Genomic DNA, 20,836 nt, shown 5'->3' on the forward strand with positions numbered 1-20,836 from the left:
AGCCTGATAAAAATTTATATACCAAAGGATATGACCCAATAAGAAAGACATTGAAATGTTATTTAAAATTGTTATTGTCTAAGTAAATAGAAATATTTCTTCCCAATAAGCTATACATGCCAATTTGTAAAATAAAAATAGCTATACAATTTAAATTTTAGTAGGTATCACAGTCTAATACTTCATATGGGTATATATGGATGGAAAATTTAATAGCCATATTGCTTTATTCGGTAAGCAAAATTAGTCCTTAAATTTAGCCCAAAAGAAGCCATAAAAAATACACCCATTGGAAAAAAATTAAATACTCAATAGTCAATGAAGAATAGACTACATAAATGCCTAGTAGGAGTGGCTTCAATTTCATAAAGCAATGGGGTGACACTATAAAATTGAACAAAGTTCAACTTTATGTCAGGTTTCACAGTATTTTCAACTTCTAATTTAAACTGTCTGTGCTTTAGCCCATATAGGGATAAAAACTACATCCATAAATCACAGCTCTTTTTTTAAAAAAAAAAATGTATTTTGTAAATAACAGGTTCATGTTGCAATTCATGAGCCACTCTTTCACTGAAAAATGACTAGATGTTATGAGTGGGCATTCACTCTGATTTTTAATTGACATTAAAATAAGTAGATGTTGCATTGTAATACACTTGAGGAGGTTTCAAGTTGTACCCAAATGCTCAGCATGGAGCACAGTAACTACAGGATATAATTGTATTCACAGAATCTGTCTTCCCCTGATAAACGGCCAAATTCTATAGTTTAATTTTAGGTAAAACAGTAGAAAAAATAATGAAGAGTAATAAGCAGGTCTTATTCTATCCTAAGAATCTATATGCTGTTCTTGATAAAAGTAATTTGGTGTTTATTTACTTCTAACTAATATCTTATTTATCCTTTAAAGTTTGTTTTAGGTTATCAAACATGGACATCACTTTTTTAAAAAAATATTGTAAAGCTCAGTGTTCCACTAATATGGTGTCATATTATGTGAAGTTTGTCCAAATTCTGCATAGATTAATTACATGCCCTTTCTTTCATTCTGGGTAGCCAAGAAGGTGAGCTAGCCACACCTGAAAGGCTGGTGAAGCAAGAAAGTGTGCAAGCACTCTCATTCCCTCTTCATTATTCCTGTGCATATTTTTAGAAATTGCAAACATTTCTGGGCATTCTCCTTTCTAATACTGCCCACCCCCACCCCCCGCCACGGATCTGAGGTGAGGATGTCACCCAGTTAAGTTTCTTAAGAGGATGGAATTCAGGAGCGACACAAAATGCTTGGCAGTAAGGCTCTGTGGTGGATGCCGTAAGACTTTTTGGGTAATTGAGGTTGTTGTCATGGCAAATGTATCCCTTTTTTGATTTTCAAAATGATCCTCAGAGATTATTGTTCCAGAGCTGAATTAAACAAAATTGAAAATTCAGTTGTACCAGGCACATTTCAAGTGTTCAGTCACCCCATAGCTATCATATTAGACACTGCCGTTTGGAACATTTCCATCATCACGGAAATGTTCATCTATTGAACAAACATTGTTCCGGACAAACAAGAATAATATAACCGAAAAGTAAAGTGACTTGTTTATTGCTACATTGCTAGTAAGTGGCAGAATCAAGATGTATACCCAGGTCTTATGACCGCAAATCTTGTTCTCTTTCTTTGTTTTAATTCCTGGCGAGTACAGTTTCTTCAAAGATAGTATCTCTGAACAGGAGGACAAGGCTGGAATCTCACCTGAGGGACTCATCTGACTGTAACTTCCACCCAGGTCAACAAAGAACCAGTTCAAATATTTGGCTCAAGTGTGCACTTATCAGACGGCCTCAGCTGTCATAATTGCTGGAATGTCATATAACAAAACACAATTCATATTTATTTTCTATTCATTTAACGAAGATCTATGCAGTACTTCTTATCCTTATTTATGCCAGGCACGATAGTCGGATCCTTACAAATATTCACTCATTCAGTATATACAACAGCCCATTGAAGTAGGTATTATTATTATCATCATCATTTTACAAATGAGGAAAATGAGATTCAGAGAAGATAGATAATTTACCCACGTTCACCCAGACAGTAAGGAATGGAGTTGGGATTAAGCTCAAGAAGTTTGTCTTTAGTGTTATGTTTTAAATTACTATGCTAGGCAGACCCTCCATTAGAAACATAACGCAGTCTCACTCCCACTAGAAATCACAGCACAGAATATATATCTTGATACTACCAACTTGGAGGAAAAAAAAACACACACACACACACACACACACATATCTTTTGCCTGTTAGGGAAAACTAGGAAGGGAGATGTCAGCCTTCTCCTTCTTCACATTAAATTTCAATGGGCAGGAAGAACATTTGTATGTTACTGTAACTCTTCTTTTTAAAATTATAGATGCCACGGCTGGTTATCCTAGGTCAGTGCTGCCCAACGGACCTCTCTGTGATGACAGAAATGTTCTATATCTGTGCTATCGAGCACTTAAAATGTGACTAAGGTGAATGAAGAACTAAATTTTTAATTTCACTTAATTTTAACAAATTGTAACAAGTCTACAGAGCCACGTAACTACCATACTGGATAGCACAGACCTGGATGGTTCCACTAAGAGCCAAAGAGGATTCCTTTTTTCTTCTAAACCTTGTGCTCACCCATGATTTCCTACCTCAATGGATTATACTCACTCATCAGTTATGCAGGTCAGAATACTTGCGTCATCCTGAGCACCTTGCCTCCAGATGTCATCTACCTCCATGTCCTATTGATTTTAGCTCCTTAAAAAATCTCAAATATGCGTAAGTTTATCCATTCCCCCGCTGCCTCTACCGCCCTGGTCTAAGTCACTGTCGTCATTTGTCGAGGAAACCATAGCATTTCCTAAATTCTTTTATCCCTCCACACTTGCCTCCCTTTTCCTAGATGTAACCATGCCATTTTCTGCTCACAACTCCAGTTATTTTTATGGAAAAAAAATATATTACTGAGCGCTTATTATATGCCAGGTAATATGCTAGAGTCCGGGAAGAATATAAAAAATTTTTTTGGCAAGTTCCTCCCTTTCTGAGGTCCACAGGCCCTAACTAATCTGAACCCTATCATTCCCTAATCTCCATCTCAGCTCCAAATACCAGCTTTGTGGGGAGAAGACAGGTCCCGTCTGCTTATCTGCCTGCTGGGAATTTGTGCGACTGTACAGTGACCATTTGAATGAAGGGTGCTGGTTAGTAAGCAAATGCAGATTAAAATAAATTATAGACCTGTTTTTTGTCTGAAACACTATCAGCACTCAGTTAAGACGAAGAACAGCAGCAGCTTTGGTATGTCGAGTGTCTACTGTGCACATAATTCTTTATATAAATGGTGAGAGTGATTTCCACATAGAAAAGGCCTGTATATGTATGCACGAGGGGTTTCGCAATGATAGCTGACAATGATCACGTGTGTTTATTTTTTAATCCCTTCTTTACTGAAGATTAAAACTGTTAGGTAAATTGTGCTGTGTCACATAGCAATTAAGTGGAGTAGAGGGAGCCAGGCTTCAAACTCAGAGCTATACTTACACACACACACGCACACACACACACACACACACACACACACACACACACACACAAAGACAAAACCCTATACTCATGTTAGCGTCTTGTTCATTTAATTACTACAGTAGCCCTGTAGGACAATTGATAATGCTATTACCTAAAAAGTAAAAAAAAAAAAAAAAAAAAAAAAAAAAAAAAATCTGGAAATTGAGAGGTTACATAATTTAAAAAAATTATCGGTATATATATCAAGTGAAGGATATACGGTCTAAACACCATTCAATAATAATTCCAACCCTGTGCTTTTATCATTACAACATATTCTCCCTTACTCAATTCATTTTAAATAAAGAATCTTGGCACAATAGACAAAAATGTGCTTCTGAATGAGTTTTGCTTTATTCGTTCCTGTGGGGATATTATAATACCCAAACAGCAAATCAAACACATATTTCTCTCACCAGCTTGGTGATACTAAGCACTCTACAGGACCTCTCATTAAATGATACCAAGAATTCATAATGATGAACTTAATAGCACACGGCATCTGCCCTCAGTACTAGGAGCTGGTAGGGCAAATGCATTTTCCATGATAAATAACATACCACACAGTATTCCAACTGTGCGCCAACACTGCATGAAGAAAAATGAATAGAAGAAATAACACTAATCAGGTGCGAATCAACAGTGGAGTCCCAATGTGATATTTTTTATGCATTCTTTTTGGATCTATAAGACTTGAAATTTTTCTCAGGGAGAGCAGGCAAGAGAGACACAGCAAAAAATACGAGGAGAAACAAAGTAGAAGAAACACAATGCTGTTAAAACATCTATGAGATTCATCAGTTGGAGCAATATTTGATATACAGGAGATCTAAAGAGAATAGCTGATTTCCTACTACTTTTCCCACTAATTAATGTTTCTTTAAGGTCAGTAAAGATTTTCATTGAGCTTTTATTTTATCCAAGTATGCAATGCTGATACACATCTCAGAAGGTATGTGTTTCAGCCATGCCAGAATAAACAAGGCATAGAATAAGGCTGGAGAAGACAGACACAAGATCCTGCTTGTCCTGCAGCTCATGTGAAGGGAAAATCTTGTCTGGTGATAAATAAATGTTAACAAACCATAAATTATAATTCAGAATATCAAACCTTGTTAAATGGATAGGCCAGATCACTATGTCGTAAAGTCCTATTGCATATCTTTTTTGTTTAGCGAGGATGTTTTGGAAATAGAATTTACTTAACTATATTCTACATCTAGTTTATACTTCCTAATATAGACATTTTTATCATTTTTAAAAAGGTACTTTTATAGTGTTATTGGTTTGAAATAAAATTAACCATTTTTTAGTGATAGTCACAAAAGCTTTAAGGTCAAAAAATTAAATATCTCAAACTAGATATAGTGATTAGAAAACCAAGTTAACACTATACGGTGTTATTTAAGTAAACATGTAGAACGTATCTTGGAAAAACAAATCCCTGGGCAGCAATTAAGCTTTAACTTTGGGATTTCAAAATATCTCACTGTCATTTTCATAGATGAGAATACACTATTCAAGAAATAGATTGCTATGTAGTCATATAGACACATTTATCGTGATTCTATAACATAGCTCTAAATATATAGAATTCAAAGTATTCGAAATACGTAGTGTTCAACAAAAAGTTTGTCTTCACTAATATATTTTATCACAACAAATTTTGTACATTCACAAACAACACCATTATCTAAGATGAAGCATGTACATTCCTTCAAAGAAGTGGTAATAAAACTTTTATTTAAAGTTTATATGCCCCAAACTCTACATTTTCTCTACTAAAGTATTTTGGTTCAGATTTTTAATATTTTATTTATAAATTATTTCTCTACATGATATATACAAATATTTATATTTTATATAAAACCTAAGAAAGTTTTCAAGTTGTTGGAAAATATTCTTATCCTGTCTTCTAAACTCCCAACACTATACCACAAAATTTCTCTCTTTCCCCACTTCTGGGATCATTGGAGAAAAATACATATAGGAAAGAAATGAAGAAGGAAAAATAAGAGAAAAACACATGATATAAATCAAACTAATGTTTTCCTGGGGAGTTTTATGGACCATGAGGTTCATTTTTTTTGAAATAGTTCATTTCTTTAAAACTCTTTGTACCATTATAGGTTTTCAAATATTGTTTTATTGTGTAGAAATGTATAACTTTTTAATAAAGTTAAACACTAGACGGCCACCAGAATCTGCCATCTGGACAGACATATACGTGTGTGCACCATAATTTAATACTATATTTGTAGTTGTCATGGGGCTTCAACTCTTAACATATTTCAGTGTAGAGCAAGCACAGCAAAACTTTGAAGTCGTATGAAATCTGAAGAAAATACTCAACAACAAGATATGTGGCAACACTAAAACAAACCATAAAAATTTTATAGGTGGCAGTTTGGCACGACCTACATAACTTGTCTGTACTCACCCCAAGTTGAAGGACTGCGAAACTTGAAGCATTATAAACGCAGGCAAACACACACACACACACACACACACACACACACACACACACACACACACAGCTATGCATTTGGGATTTCTGAGTTGTTTTCAACATGTTGTTCTCCCTTTACTTCCATTATAATAACTCCATAATGTTATATACTAGTTGTCATTTTCCCCATCCTTTGAGTATGTTAGATCAAAGAATTGGTCTGCCTTTCCATGTCGAATCTCCTATGTTTCTTGACCGTGCAGTAATTCAGTAAATTTTACAGAAACAAGGTGTTATACTTAGTACTTTATAAAGAGAATCTCCCCTTGCCTTCTCAATACATAATTCTAGGATAGTTCTCAAGTGGTTAACTCTCAAGGCTGTCTCCAGAAAGCTCTACTGGAAATCTACATTTTACAACATTTTCAATCCGATTCTGTGAGTCTGTAACGTGAGCCATGGGTTTTAAGCAAGTGAGGCCATAGCAGAAGGCATTAGTAGGCTGTTGCCCTATCATAGGCTCAGGGATCATGGCAGCTGGGATGAGAGTAGAAAAAATGAAAATGTGAAAAATAAATAAGTTTGAGAGAGAGTGTGGAGTTGGGAGAAAGGTCGAGGGATGTCAAATACATTCTGGGGTCTGACTAAGACTAGAATTAAAAGAAGCTGAGAAAAGAACTTCAGAGGAAAGCTCTGTCCAGGCTGAAGATTCTGCCCACCCAAGGAAAATGCTTTGCGTTCTCCAGGACAATGTCCTATTCTTATGTTTTTAATGTATTATGTCATATCATGTTAACTTTGTATTATAATATAATTTATTTTTATATTATATTAGAAATACAATTCTTAAATTATTTTCTCAGTTGGATGGCATCTATATTTAAGTAGATTTTTCAAGAAAGTTTTGCAGGTGACATATTCTGAGCTCCTGCATATTTAAGTATGTCTTTTCCATTGCCTTCATTCTTAAACAATTCATAACCTGACCCTATATAGTAAAGTGGGGTCATAGCCTTTTCCTTTCAAAAATTAGTAGACGTTATTCTGGAGGCTTTTGCAGAGAAGTGTAAGGTTAGCTTGGTTTTAACATGTAAAAGAAAAAAAAACTGCATATGTTTTCACTGTTTCTTTTTTCCAGGCTTTTGTACTAATTGTTCTTTCTCAAGAACACTTAAAATCATTGGGTAGTTTCCAGCTTCATGCACATCTAACATCTAACATCTTATTTCTCACCAATTTAAACTTTTGTTCAGCATTTGAGAAGATAATCATGTTTGTTTTCCACACTAATATTATTTCTCAGTGTTAAATTTGTCCTTTTCTGCTTGCTCTGTGGATTTAATTAGGCTGTCGTTATTGAAAATTTAATTATTCTCACCATTATCCTTTTCTTCTTGGCATTTTCCTAAAGAAAAGCCGAGGTTCTTTTCTTGGCTTTCTGATTCTGTTTCATAACAACCATACCTTCTTACACTCTACTGAGATGGCGAGTCAATTTTCCTACAATTTTTTTTTTCTATTTCCCTTTTAAGTCTTCAGTATGATTTTTTTCTCCTTTCCTTTACAAATATTTTAAAGATTTATTGTTAAGTTTTTTAAAACACATTTTAATGATAGAAGATGTACACAGAAAAGGAGTTGGAGAAACCCAAAGGTATTTGGAAGAGGCTGGTCATCACAGTGCCCAATGTTCAGAATCTACCAGGTTTTTACAGATTAGTTTTATAAAGTTGAAATGGGATTTTCTTCTCTGAACAAGTCCCAAGTGTATAATGACGACAGTTCCTAGTTTGGTTCCTCGCAAGAGAGCTTTATATTTGAAGGCACTGTTTCTTTGTCTCCATCAAAACCACCCCTTCCATGCGTTTGCATTTTTCTATTTTGCTGCAAACACATATGAACATAGAGATACAGAGAAAGGCAAGAGAAGAGGATGGGTAGATGGCATTTTTTTTTTGTATTAAAAATAATAACACAGTCATAGAGCCTATGCCTATAAAATTCAGTGGTTTAATGGCCACTTTCTCCTTATTTCCTACTTCTACCTCCCCCCCTGGGATTTACTGTCTGTCAGCGAATGGATAGACAGAGAGATATGAACGGGAGCGGGAGTGGAGGGAGGGGTGGGGGTAGGGATGGGACAGAGCACAGGGGAGTCCTCACAGGTAGTAGACATGCGGGTCAGCTGCTCGGCCTTTATGGGGCTTTGAAACGATGACAAAAGACTGACTGGGGTGGCAGTGGGGGGTCTTTCGCTTCACTTTCTTTCTCACCAGCTTGCTATACTTTTAGATGAAATAAGATTAGCGGTCCATCAACCAAAATGTTCAGTCCCAAAATAAGAGTCTGATGTTTAGTCATTAGGTTATACATAGTACAGAGCATAATGTAGTATTATGTTAATAGGCAATTTTTTTTTTAAAGGTCATCATTTTCCTTTTCTGTGTCTTTGTAGGTATTTTAGTGGGGAATTTAGGACTGCCTAAGTTAGATGCAGCTTTCAGATGCCATTTTATAAGGTAAGGCTTAGCCCGAAGGTCTTAAATCTGCTTTATTTGGCAACTCCCGTTCTGAGATTCTCAGCTGAAATAAAGGCACAAGGTTCTACCTGACACCTCCAACTTATGCTTTATTGTTATTCTATAACTGCTGTGAAGAAGAATTATTTTTTCCAACTCTTCTGTATGAAACTTGACTTTTATATGACTCTAGTTGGCGTGGTTCTTAGTGTCTAGCAGTCTAGAATACAATCATGTTGAGGATGATAATTCTTTTATGACTTAGGAGACCCAAACTCCATGCTCCTCTCATGGTACTGGCTCTAAGTAGGGACAGCATTGAACAATTTACTTACATCAATTCATTCTTGCGGCCGGCTGTTACAAGTAATCTGCTTAGGTTTCTGTACATCTTACAGCTTCTCTTGGCCAGCGTCAATACCTGTTGTCTGATTTCTATGGCCTGATCCTCCTCACTCTGCTACTCTCAAATATCCACCTTCTTGTCCCTCTTTCATTCTTTATTTCCCTAGATCCAGGTGGTTTTCTTCTAATCCAGTTTCCTGTTTGATTTTCCCTCAAATCCAAGTTCTGTTTTCTTGTTCTTTTCTCCTCACTTGGATCTATACCATTTCTATCTTAACAAATACAGGCAGGCGCCTCTTCACAACGGGAATACATCCTGAGAAATGTGTCACTGTGCGAACATCATAGAGGCACTATTAGTACACAGCTAGATGGTATAGCCTACTACACACCTAGGCTACATGGTCTAGCCTACTGCCCCTAGGCTACAAGCCTGCACGGCACGCATAAAACAACATGAGATTAAATCAAGCACTGGAGAAAATGATGCAATCAACAGATGCAATAAACGCGAGGGGTATGAGGCTGCTACTGGCATAACGCGGCTCCTGTTTTACAGCAAAAACTTTTTTTCTAAGTAGAGTGCAATCTAAAACAACAAAAAGTACAGTATAGTAAATACGTAAACCAGTGACACAGTTGTTTATTACCATTATCAAGTACTATGTACTGTATATAATTGTATGTGTTATGCTTTCATATGGCTGACAGCATAGGTTTGTTTACATCGGCCTCTCCGCAAACCTGTGAGTAATGCTTTACGTCGCTAGGATGTTCTGGCTGCTATGACATCACTAGGTGATAGGAATTTTTCAGCGCCATTACATTTTTATGGGACCACAGTTATATATGTTGTCCATCATTGACTGAAATATTGTTGTCATGAAGCTTACGATTGTATTGTCAATATGGCCAGGTTTGACCTGCCCTCTCCATGCTGTGAGCTTAGGTCAATATGACATCCCTAAGGCATTAGAGTTTACTAAAGGAGGATATTAATATTAAGTAATTTGGTGTACTAATGTGAGCCGAAGGCAGAAATCCGAACTTTGGACATTTCACGCCCTGTTGTATACTTCAGCAATTACAAAATATTAACTATTAAAAAGAGTTGCTAATTTTCTGAGACTTGGGGCCTTAACAGTGTCTAGTATAATGTAGTATTCAGCATTTTTAAAGTTACCGGAGGTATATAAAGGAGAGAAACAAATCATCTCATTAGTCATGGCTCAAAGAAATTATCATCTACTACCAGCTCTCACGTCCTTCTGTTTTATTAGAGCAAAGGATTTAATTTTATTGTCTGAAAATACTGTTCATTCACATAGCATATTTTATCTATCATTTCAGAGTTTTTAGACCAACAAACACCTGAAAGTTTTCATACAGACGAGTAGTTAGAAGAGTGAAGCAGGAGTTTCTTACAGAAACAGTAACCAAATATAGACGAAGTAAAGACACAAGGATTGTTAGCAAGGTCGAATCTCAGGTTATCAGCTGAACTCAGAGCTTTTCAATAGAAATACAATGCAAGTCACAAAGAGGAGTTACATATGTAATTACATTTTTTTCTAGTACTCTTTTAAAAAGAAATTTTTAAAGCAAGTGAAATTAATAATATTTTAAAATTTAATACCAACTATGAAATCAGTCTTTATGTTCGTGTGCAAAGAATTCAAATTCTGCTGTGTAGTTCACACTTATAGAACGTCTCAAATTGGACTAATTGCATTTTAAGTGATTAACAGCCACTCGGGGCTAATGATCACCATAACAGACAGTATGGGTCCAGAATTTGATGTTATCATTGTTCTTCAAAAAAAAAAAATTGGCTTATACAAAAAAATAAATAATGTGAGAGACAATCACGAATTATTTTCTCTTACCTACACAAATCTTCTTTTATGTGAAGAGAGATCAATTCCTTAGGAATATGAAAAGAAAGCACGCTCTCTGACATCTGCTCCCGGATTCGCATCCATTTGTTGTCAGATGTGGGAAATCTATATAGTTTACACACTGGATTCTTTAACACTGAGGAGAAAGGAAAGAATCAAGCTTAATGGTTAAATTACAAAGATATGCACATTAGATGAAGACCAATTAACAAAACCATTCTAATTATATGTTTAATCAAAAATTTGTTTTTTTTATCATAAACCTATCTAAGAATTCGATTCTTACATCTTACTTTTTCAGTAGCTTTTGGAATATATACTTTATATTAAATTAAAAAATCGACACATCAAATTTTAATCCGTAAATGTGGCTACTGCAATTCTCTAATTTACTATGTATTAATTCATTTCTCTTATAAAGATTTTCTTACAGTATGTGTATTTAGAATAGAGATGAAAATATATATACATAATACATACTTTGAAAAAATATATTTCTGAATTTTTTTCTGATCACTCTTAGTCAACTTTATCCACTTATATAGTAGGTGATAAACGATAAGTTATTTCAGAGGTTTTAAATGGCCCCAGTACTGAAAATTATTTATTTCTTAAATGTCAGAGAAGTTTATTCCTTGGCTTATGATCTATTATAATTCAAGTATCATACATACTTTAGTGCCAGTGACTCAATAACATACCTTCTTGAAAACGCATATTACTGGAAGCAAGACAAGGAGATAATGAACAAACTGTGCATTTAGTGTGGGTGGGCAGTGATTAGAGGAGAAGCAGTAAGGCCGTGCCAAAAAGGGATATAAAGATTTAAAGAAAAAGGGTAGGACCAGATGTTAAGATAATACTTGATACTTTGGGGTATGTGCGAGGATAACACTCCTATGATGTTCGCAAGCATATGTTCCAAAGCAGAATCTTATTTTCATTGCCATTAGGCAATGAATGTCTTTGTTACACTCATGCATCAAAGCATAATGGGCAATAAAATATCAGGTCACTCACCAGTCAAGTATCCAAGATTATGTGGCTCCACTTTACCAATAAAGCTGGATTAAAACAGAATTTGCTACTGAAGTGGATGTAAGGCTTAAAATAATATGGAGCATGGCATGTGGGCCAAATCCCCTCAGAGTATAAGGTAAAATGTCTTTCAAAATTTTAGGGTTCTATAAGACTATATCTCATTCACTACTTGGGTAAACATATAATATCTTTCTGAACATTAAAATGTGGATCAAGTGACCTATTTGTCTGCAACCATTCATTCTCAAAGGTACAGTATAGAAATTATTATCAGAATTAACACTATATCATAAACCTTGATTTCAAGTATTCCATTCTTCAACCAGATTAAAGCTTCAAGTACAATTACCTACCCCCTACGAAAAATTAGCCAGAGTGTTCACTTTTCAAAAGTACTAACAGAAGCCAGAAAACAGTAAAATACCTCCAGTATACTGAGAGACAACATTTAATATCTAGAATTGTATATCCAAATAAATTATATGAACCTAAATATGATCTTTAAATTTTATCAATTAGATTATATCACAGATCCATATGTAACATTAGTTTCTTTTCTATACTGATGTGTAATTGAAATATAACATTATATTAATTTCAGGAGTACAACACTTGTATAAATTGCAAAATGATTACCACAACAAGTCTAGCTAACATTCACCACCATACTTCGTTACACTTTTTTTCCTTTGTGATAAGAACTTTTAAGATACACTCTCTTAGTAACTTTCAAATATGTAATACAGTATTATCAATTATAGTCATCATGCTTTACATTATATCCCCATGAGTTATTTATTTTATAATTGGATATTTGTACTTTTTGACCCCCTTTACCTACTTTGGCTCCCTTTATTCTCCTGCCTCTCTGGCACCCACCACTCTGCTGTCTATATTTATGAATTCGGGGTTTTGTTTCCGGGTTTTGTTGTTGTTGTTGTTGTTGTTGTTGTTGTTGGTTTAGATCCCATATATAAGTGAGATCACATAGTATCTGTTTTTCTCTGTCTGACTTATTTCACTTAGCATAATGCCCTCAAGGTCCATCCATGTCATTACAAATGGCAAGATACCATTCTTTTTAATGGCTGAATAATATTCCAGGGTATGTATATACCACATCTTCTTCATCCATTGATGGGCATTTAGGTTATTTCCATATCTTGACTATTGAAAACAATGCTGTGATGAACATGGGGGTACATTTATCTTTTTGAATTAGTATTTTTGTTTTCTTTGGATAAATATTCAGAAGTGAAATTGCTGAATCATATATTACTTTTTTTTTTTTTGAGGAGCTTCCATACTGTTTTCTAAAGTGGCTGCACCAATTTACATTCTCATCAACAGTGCACAAAGGTCCCCTTTCTCCACATCCTGGCCAACACTTGTTATTCCTCGTCTTTTTGATAATCTCCATGCTAATAGGTGTTAGGTAATATCATTGTGGTTCTGATTTGCATTTCTCTGATGACTGGTAATGTTGAGATGTTTTCATGTATCTATTGGCCATCAGTATATTTTCTTTGGAAAAATGTCTATTCATATCCTCTATTCATTTTTTAATTGTATTGTTTTTTTTCTTTGCTATTGAGTTGTATGAGTTCTTTATATATTTTGGATATTTGGTCATATCATATATATTTTCTTTCATCTGAAATATAAAAACTTACAGCCAATGAAAGAAACTATAATGTTTCATTTATTTTTAAAGTGACAATGTTTTAAAGATATAAGAATTTTACTATATCTTCTATTGTCATATCTCTAGAGTCAAAGAAAGAAAAAAAATATGTATTAAATTCAATATAGTGTTAGGTTAAACCATTCATGAGATCTCATAAATTCAAATATAGTCAATGTGATCAGAAATATAAATGAATTTTTTTTATAGTAAGACAAAAATGCCATCTCTGAAATGCCCAGTTTGTTCTTAGTAATCTAAGTAAATATTTAATTATTTGGTTTACCTATACTCAGTATTATGTGCTGCTTTTTAACCTTTTTTTTTTTTTTTTAAGATTACACAGAACATTTGTATCTCCCAAACTATGGTTAAAAATCCTTAGATTTTTCTTGCCTTTTATAGAAAAAAAATAATAATTTTTAAAGAAAATTCGTACTTTGAATTAAGTTACAAATTATAAAATTCTTTGTTTTCTTTTATCATAAAACTAATCCTTCAACTTTGGATTTTATTGTTTTCATTTGAAAGTTCGGTGCATTCTAAATATAAAAGTTTGTTGAAACAGCCTGAGCAGGAATCAAGGGCAGTTTGATTAATGCATCCTAGAGCTCTCCTCTGACCATCCTGTACACAACACCTGAGGATTCTATGGAAAAACTGCCATTTTTAAGGAAAAACTTAGGGACAAATAACTTTAAAAATCAGACAACTTGCTTATCCAAAAAAATAAAATTCCCAAAATGTCTCCTATCTAACTTGCATGACGGTTCTGATCTTTTAAAACTCATAGGTCTCCAACATTAGTACTGAATCATGTATATTTATCAGGATCTCAATGTAGGTACAGCGAGATCCACTTTACAACTCAATTTGTTCCAGAAAGATTTCTACTCTGTATCCTAAAATACCATATAATGAAGCATGGCTTAAAAATGAAAAAAAAACATGGTCTGACTTTTAACTACCATGCAAATTTGTTGTACTGGTTATAACAATATCCAGATAAGATGTTCTCAATTCAAAATTCTTGCTGGATTGATAGTGAGGAGACTTTGTCATCCTCATATAAAAAAATAAGGCATGGTATATGCTTCTCCTCTACAGCAGAGATAAAACTTCGACAGTTCTGCACATCCACTCTGTAGCTTTCAGCTCTGGCTCACCACTGATGCCAATCTTTCTTCATGCAGGAAATACGTTTCTGACCATATGACACACTCAACTCAGCAACAATAACTAACATCTATTAGAGTTCCTTTTGAGAGCCTTATGTTTATTCTCTTCATTTCTTTTTTCACCGCTTTTGCCAAAACAATCGCTAAACAATATATAACACATTCTACCAAGAGAAAAGTAGTGGAGACATTTTGAATGATATCATGGTCTTGTGATGACTTAATACGGGTAGAGTTCTAAGCTGGTCCAGATATTGATACCCTCCCTTAGGTCTACCTCATAATGTGAACATAGAGACAGAAAGGAAATAACAGACCGAACCCCTATGTTGCAGCACAACTCGAATTTCTATACTGTTTCTCCCAGACACTGTAATAGGGTCTCTTTAACAAGATTACGTGCTGCCTGCTTTTTAAAAAGATTCAGCAATTGTGAAAGCCAGGCTGCTCCCATTCTGAATGATCAAAGTAAAGATGCCAAGAAAATGCTCACCAAAGCCAACACATCGACAACACACAAAAAAAGATGATGCCCAAGGAACCCGGGGCAAAAAAGATAAACCAGAGAGAAATCACAAGGGTGATTTTCTCTTTTCTGTGTCTCTGTTAAGGATGCTGATGGAGTGTACAAAAATTTTTGGAAATCTGGATTCAGAGTCAAGGGGATGATCAAGAAGCCTCATTCTATCAAGTTGTTTTGATGTATTTCTCCAGAGGAAGCTCATTTGTGATTATCCTCATGTACTCGCTTTTGGGAAGTGGTAGGAATCACATATTTAAATGGAATCTGACTTTATTGGCGTAAAGCCTTACAAAATCATTATTTTAATGTACTGCAGATTCTTGCAGAGAATCTATTCATTCTGTAGCTTTTAATTATGGAGTTGTTTAATAGTTTAATTATTCAGCTGAATGTACATACATTGTCTATTCTTCAAATGTTACATTATACTTACTACAGATAAGTCTGTAGTCCAATTAGATACTGACACTCCCTTATTTGTACTTGAAAATAGCTTAGATTTATATACAACTTAAATGTAGGTTGGCTCTTTTTAAGATTGGGTGAGAATTAAAAAGCATAATAGAAATCACTAAATCAGTGTCCGGAGCATGGCTAATAGAAAAGAAAGGGTAAGAAAACATGAGAGGAACTCTAAATATACAGTAGAGATAGCTCTTTAAAATAATAAAGATGAAATTAATTATTAAAAAAAATAAACTCTCCAGAAATTTTTAGTTACTATTCTCTGGGTTTGTTATAAAATCTAAATTATATTATTTGCATTGCGTTGCAAAAAAAAAAAAAAAGAAGAATAGAAATGGACAAAGTTCTAATTTAGCAAAACCCACAAACTCTTAACCCTCTATCTTCAATTCAAAGTTAAGAATAAGAAAAGCTGCAACAGATATCAGAATAAAATATAAAAATAATACTTGTGAGCCTTCAGTTTCCAGTGATGATAACTGGTGAGTTTAGTGTGTAAAATTTGGATTTTAGATTTTGGGTGGTCAAAAAAAAAATGCTTTGCTTCACTCATTCCAGTTTGATTTGCTCTGTTTGTTCAGTAACTAAAGTAAAAAAGAAAACTCTAGAAGGTAGAAGTTGGCTTATGTTTCACATTGCGCACCGAAATCGAGTCGTTTCTCGCCAATTTGCCTCTGTTCAAGGTATTCCCCACATCTCAGAGGAGCACCCCTCTTTCTCGGCTATAGGTAACCATCTTATAGACTTAGCTCAGCTAGCGCCTCTTCCAGGAAGCTTTCCTTGGTTTCCACCCCCTGCTTCCCCACAGGTGTCTCCCCTTTACACTTCCCATCCCCATCTCTATCGTGGTTCTTACTACTTGTACTGCAATTGCCTGTTTACCTTTGGGTGTCCTCCATTAGAATGTGAACTTGGAGAAGGACAGGACTGTGCTACTTTCCTCATCCTCATTTCATCTCCTGCATCTGTACCTAGTGCCCAGAAAATGCAAACGTTCTACAGAAATTAGCTTAAACCTTGCAACTCAGGTATTTACCATTACTTTCCCCAAGAGGAAAACAGAGCATCAAAACCTGTGTACATTGGGAAGGGGAAATGTAAGAGGGAAGGGCATAATTAAAAACTTCAGAGCGCAGGCACCAGAATGAAGGAAAAACCATAAAGAGAAAGGCCTCTTTACACTCATCTATAAAACGTTATCTTTTTGACTATATCATCTTCTCGTCTTTATTTTTCTTCTCGTTTACCTAAAGTGGGTAGTGAAGGAGGAAACGTACTTACAAGAGAAAGACAGTGGCAGCATTTAGAGGTGTCAAAGAGATGTTTCCATTGATTATTAGATAGACAATTCACTCTTCTATTGAAGCGACTTAACATCCTAAATATATTCGTATACAGTAATGAAAATATGTGGAAATTCCAAAAGAGTAAGGTTAATGGACTCCATCTCATTTGTTAAAATAGCAAAGGACAAAGAGATCTGGTGATAAGTATATGAAATCAAGGGACAATGTAATGAACCAAAATGACTCCATATTTTATATACTAGAGAGCTATAAATACAAGGGCAAAATCTATTTAAACTAATATGGAGGAAATACAACAGAGATATCTTCGTTAATATGAAAGGATATCATTTAAAATTTGACGAGGTAATAGATTTAGTTCCTTATGAATGAAAAGAAAAAATGAGGAAAACTGAGATGTACTTTTTACCTGGAATTCATCAAGACTCAAATAAGTATAGAGGAAAATATATTTAACAAAATCTCTTAAAACGTTCTGAGTCATGCATTGCTTTGGATGGCAGCGGTAGTGAAGAGAATGTCACCCTGATATTTAGTTCAGTTGTGTGGTATTGTGAAAGGCACTTAAAATCTATGGTGCCATACGAGGCAGAAAACATTTAAAAATAAGCATTTGGTAGTAATTTTTAAGAAAAGGAATAAATTATTTTATTTCAAACCTAAATAATTAAATTTAAACACTTTTCGTGGAAAGAATAACAATGTAGTTTTCTGCTACTTGAAGCATAAATTCAAATGATCAGATATACCCGTTATCAGCCATTTGACAAGGATTTATTGAGTTCCTATTATAATCTGACCCTAGGGGCACACAAATAAAAAAGGACTGTTTCTTTTTCTTAAATAGCTTACAATCTAGAATCTTCTGCAAAGCAACAATAGTACAAGGCTATTTTGGAAAAAGAGGACAAAAAATATAGGGGTTAATTTTGAAAAAAGGTGTGATTCGAGACGTACAAACACCGATTCCCTAAATAGCGAAAACTGCATGAATTTAGGACTGATGGTCCCAGTTCCAATTCCATCTTACGCAGTCGGGGAAATCATCGCTGTCAGATACACCCTTTGTGAATATGAAGGACAGTATACAGGTCGATATAAAGCGTGAAAGTGGCCTTTAAAGAATATAAAGGCTAATTTTATGACTCAAGATGTATGGAATTCAGTCCAGATAGGTGCTATATTAGATCTAATGTTTGCTGACAGGGAGGAACTCGCTCAAAAAGTGAAGATAATAGAAAACATTGTGACAGGGCCCATTAGCTCCATAGCAATATAGGGGTCAAACGAAGTACGAGGTAGCATCATATTTTTACAAAGAAAATTGGGAGAGTTAAGGAAATACAGAGAGAATTGTCTTCCTGACAAAATTTGAAAACGGTGTATCTATCTATGGTCAGGCTTATTTCATGTAAATAACTCCCGAGAAAGACAACTGTAAATGACAAGGGACATGTGACTGACTATGTGTGAAACTCTTCGAATGAATGCTTTTATGAAATATTTCTAAAACGAAGAAAAACATAGCAAAAGCTGAACTAAGCTATATCACCTGCGAACATTTGAGAGCAAGGAAACCAAAGACTGGCCAGGTTAATTTGGTCATTTTAAAAGAGCTGGTGGCCAAGGCGGCCGACCTGTCTGTCAGGGTCACGTTGCTGGCTGGCAATTCTAGGCTTTGACACCAGATCTGACAGCTTGTCACTGCTCTTATATTAATACCGCGAGAGCCCGCTTGTTAGTACTCTGCTGCAGACAAGGCGCCTCAAATGAATGATGTGACTTAGCGGGACTTATATGAGACCTCAACATCTGCTCTTGTCTATATCCAAAAACAACTTCCCCAGCTCCCCTCACGGCAACAGCAAAGAGATTTAAGTGTTCTTACCACCGTTTTGCTTGAAACAATAAGCAAATGATTAGAGGTAAATCTGCTGTTTTAACAACTTTATTCTACAAGTTATATAATTAGAAAGTCAAACTAAATGAGAGCTTCCTATTTCTAACTTACTGTGTCTTCTAGTGTGTCTTGTTTCAGAAAAAATAACATCCAATAGCTAAAAGGAACTTGGTTGCCCATACACTTAAGATACTTTCTCCTGGAATTGTAAATTCTCCTCTCCTCCTCCTCTTCCTAATCCTTTCTCTCCTGCCATTAATCCCCCAGATTCCCGAGGTACATGTTCAACTTGCCAAACAGGGCATGGAAAAAGTGAGACCTCGGGAAGAAGAGCTTTTTCTTTTTAATATTACAATAGATAAGTAGATTTCCTGAATTATAAATTAAACCTCTAGAGATAGAAATAGAATAGGGAATTGCTGCTATGAGATGTGACATTCATTTCCACTCATTCGGTAAGTCCTTCGTAACTCACTGAGGCTGGCGGCTTCCATATGATACATTAACACAAAGGTTTAAAGGCCTGAGAAGAATGTCAATAACTCCCTTTGTCCACAGATTTTTTTTTTTTTAAATGCCACATGGGAATATAATGGACGGATTCTAAAGTTGCTGAGTTTAGATAGATAAATAAATAGAACAAAAGACAAAGGTACGCACAGGTCAAAGTCATACATATTCTAAATCTACACAACACATTTTCATATTTTGAATAGAAACATTTCATACACAGTACTTAGTTCCATTTTTAATTTTTCTTAAATCTAGCTTTTCACATTTGCCTGTCATTTGGTCTTATTTTTCCCTAATATGAAAAGGCTTAAAGGAAATATTTGTGGCGAAGATCCTAGGTTATACGTGCTTGGACTAAGGAGATTGAAAAACGTCACTGGAACTAAGCGGAGCATCACCAACCACCAAAACTGTCACCTCCACGAAAGGAGAAAAGCAGTAAGCAATCATCTCTCATTCCACTAAGTATATTTAAATTGCAGAATGCAGCTGCTTCCATCAATTCCATGGCAGTTGTCTTTGTGACATTACAATTTACACATGAGGAATAGCGCCCTAGTAATCTGGAAGAGTTGGTACACTTCCAAGACTCAAGCTTTACAGACTTTATGGCACGAGCATTAGGAGGTGCAGATTTATTTTTCACTATATTCCCTCTGTCTCTGCTTCTTTAGGTAATATATCCTCATACTTAGCCATTTCTCTTTCTCTTTGAAGTTTATATTAACCCAATGGTATTTTAAAATGGCATTTCTTTTTGTGTGCATAGAAAATTATAAGGTTTACATGAATGAATCATTGCAAAATTATCTTATAGTGTAGATGATTTTGGTGATAACCTCATTCATTCAAACTGTACTTAAGATGAGCTTAACATCTCCTGCACTCAGTTTTATTTCTCAACACTGATGTTTAGTAAATTAAATAAACTATCTGGACATATTAAGATAGGTGACTAAAGGTTTGGTTAGCTTACACGTGGAAAAATAAATGTGAGGAGAGCCTTTGAGGGTGCATTAGATATTTTCACAACACTGATAACTTATTTTATAGGCGGCCTAACCATCTGTGTAACTCTTCACTGTTTAACGCACATCCCTCCAATATTATATCCTTAATAAAATTTGTAAAAAGCCATTCTGTCATAAGTAGAGAAGAAGCTGCTATCTTTGGAATAATCACTCATTCTGCATAAGTATAGTTAATGTTTTGTTGTTAAATTTCATTTTCAGTTCTCTGTGTGTATAAAGACAGTAGAAAGCTTGCCTCCCCTTTTCCCATTCTTTTTCTCTATTATTAGTGGCTTCCTTCAGGGGTTATGGATTAGTAAGCCTTTGAAGTTTGGTATTATTCATTGAGCTGATTATTATGCTATTTATGTATTTGTTTAAACGTACAACATGGCAAGACTAGAAAAATA

The 20,836-nt window shown here is 34.9% G+C and overlaps 1 protein-coding gene across 7 annotated transcripts in view; it reads right to left on the reverse strand.

The window, feature by feature from the left end:
* Nucleotides 1-20,836, reverse strand: part of INPP4B (inositol polyphosphate-4-phosphatase type II B) — a 553,469-nt gene that overhangs the window by 138,375 nt on the left and 394,258 nt on the right. For all 7 annotated transcript variants that reach the window (XM_036233518.1, XM_016123282.2, XM_036233519.1 and 4 more), the window contains one exon: nucleotides 10,794-10,941. In XM_036233518.1, the coding sequence (XP_036089411.1) occupies nucleotides 10,794-10,941 (148 nt within the window). The remainder of the gene's footprint in view (nucleotides 1-10,793; nucleotides 10,942-20,836) is intronic.

Source organism: Rousettus aegyptiacus, unplaced genomic scaffold (assembly GCF_014176215.1).
Source record: "Rousettus aegyptiacus isolate mRouAeg1 unplaced genomic scaffold, mRouAeg1.p scaffold_m13_p_16, whole genome shotgun sequence".
Taxonomy (NCBI): domain Eukaryota; kingdom Metazoa; phylum Chordata; class Mammalia; order Chiroptera; family Pteropodidae; genus Rousettus; species Rousettus aegyptiacus.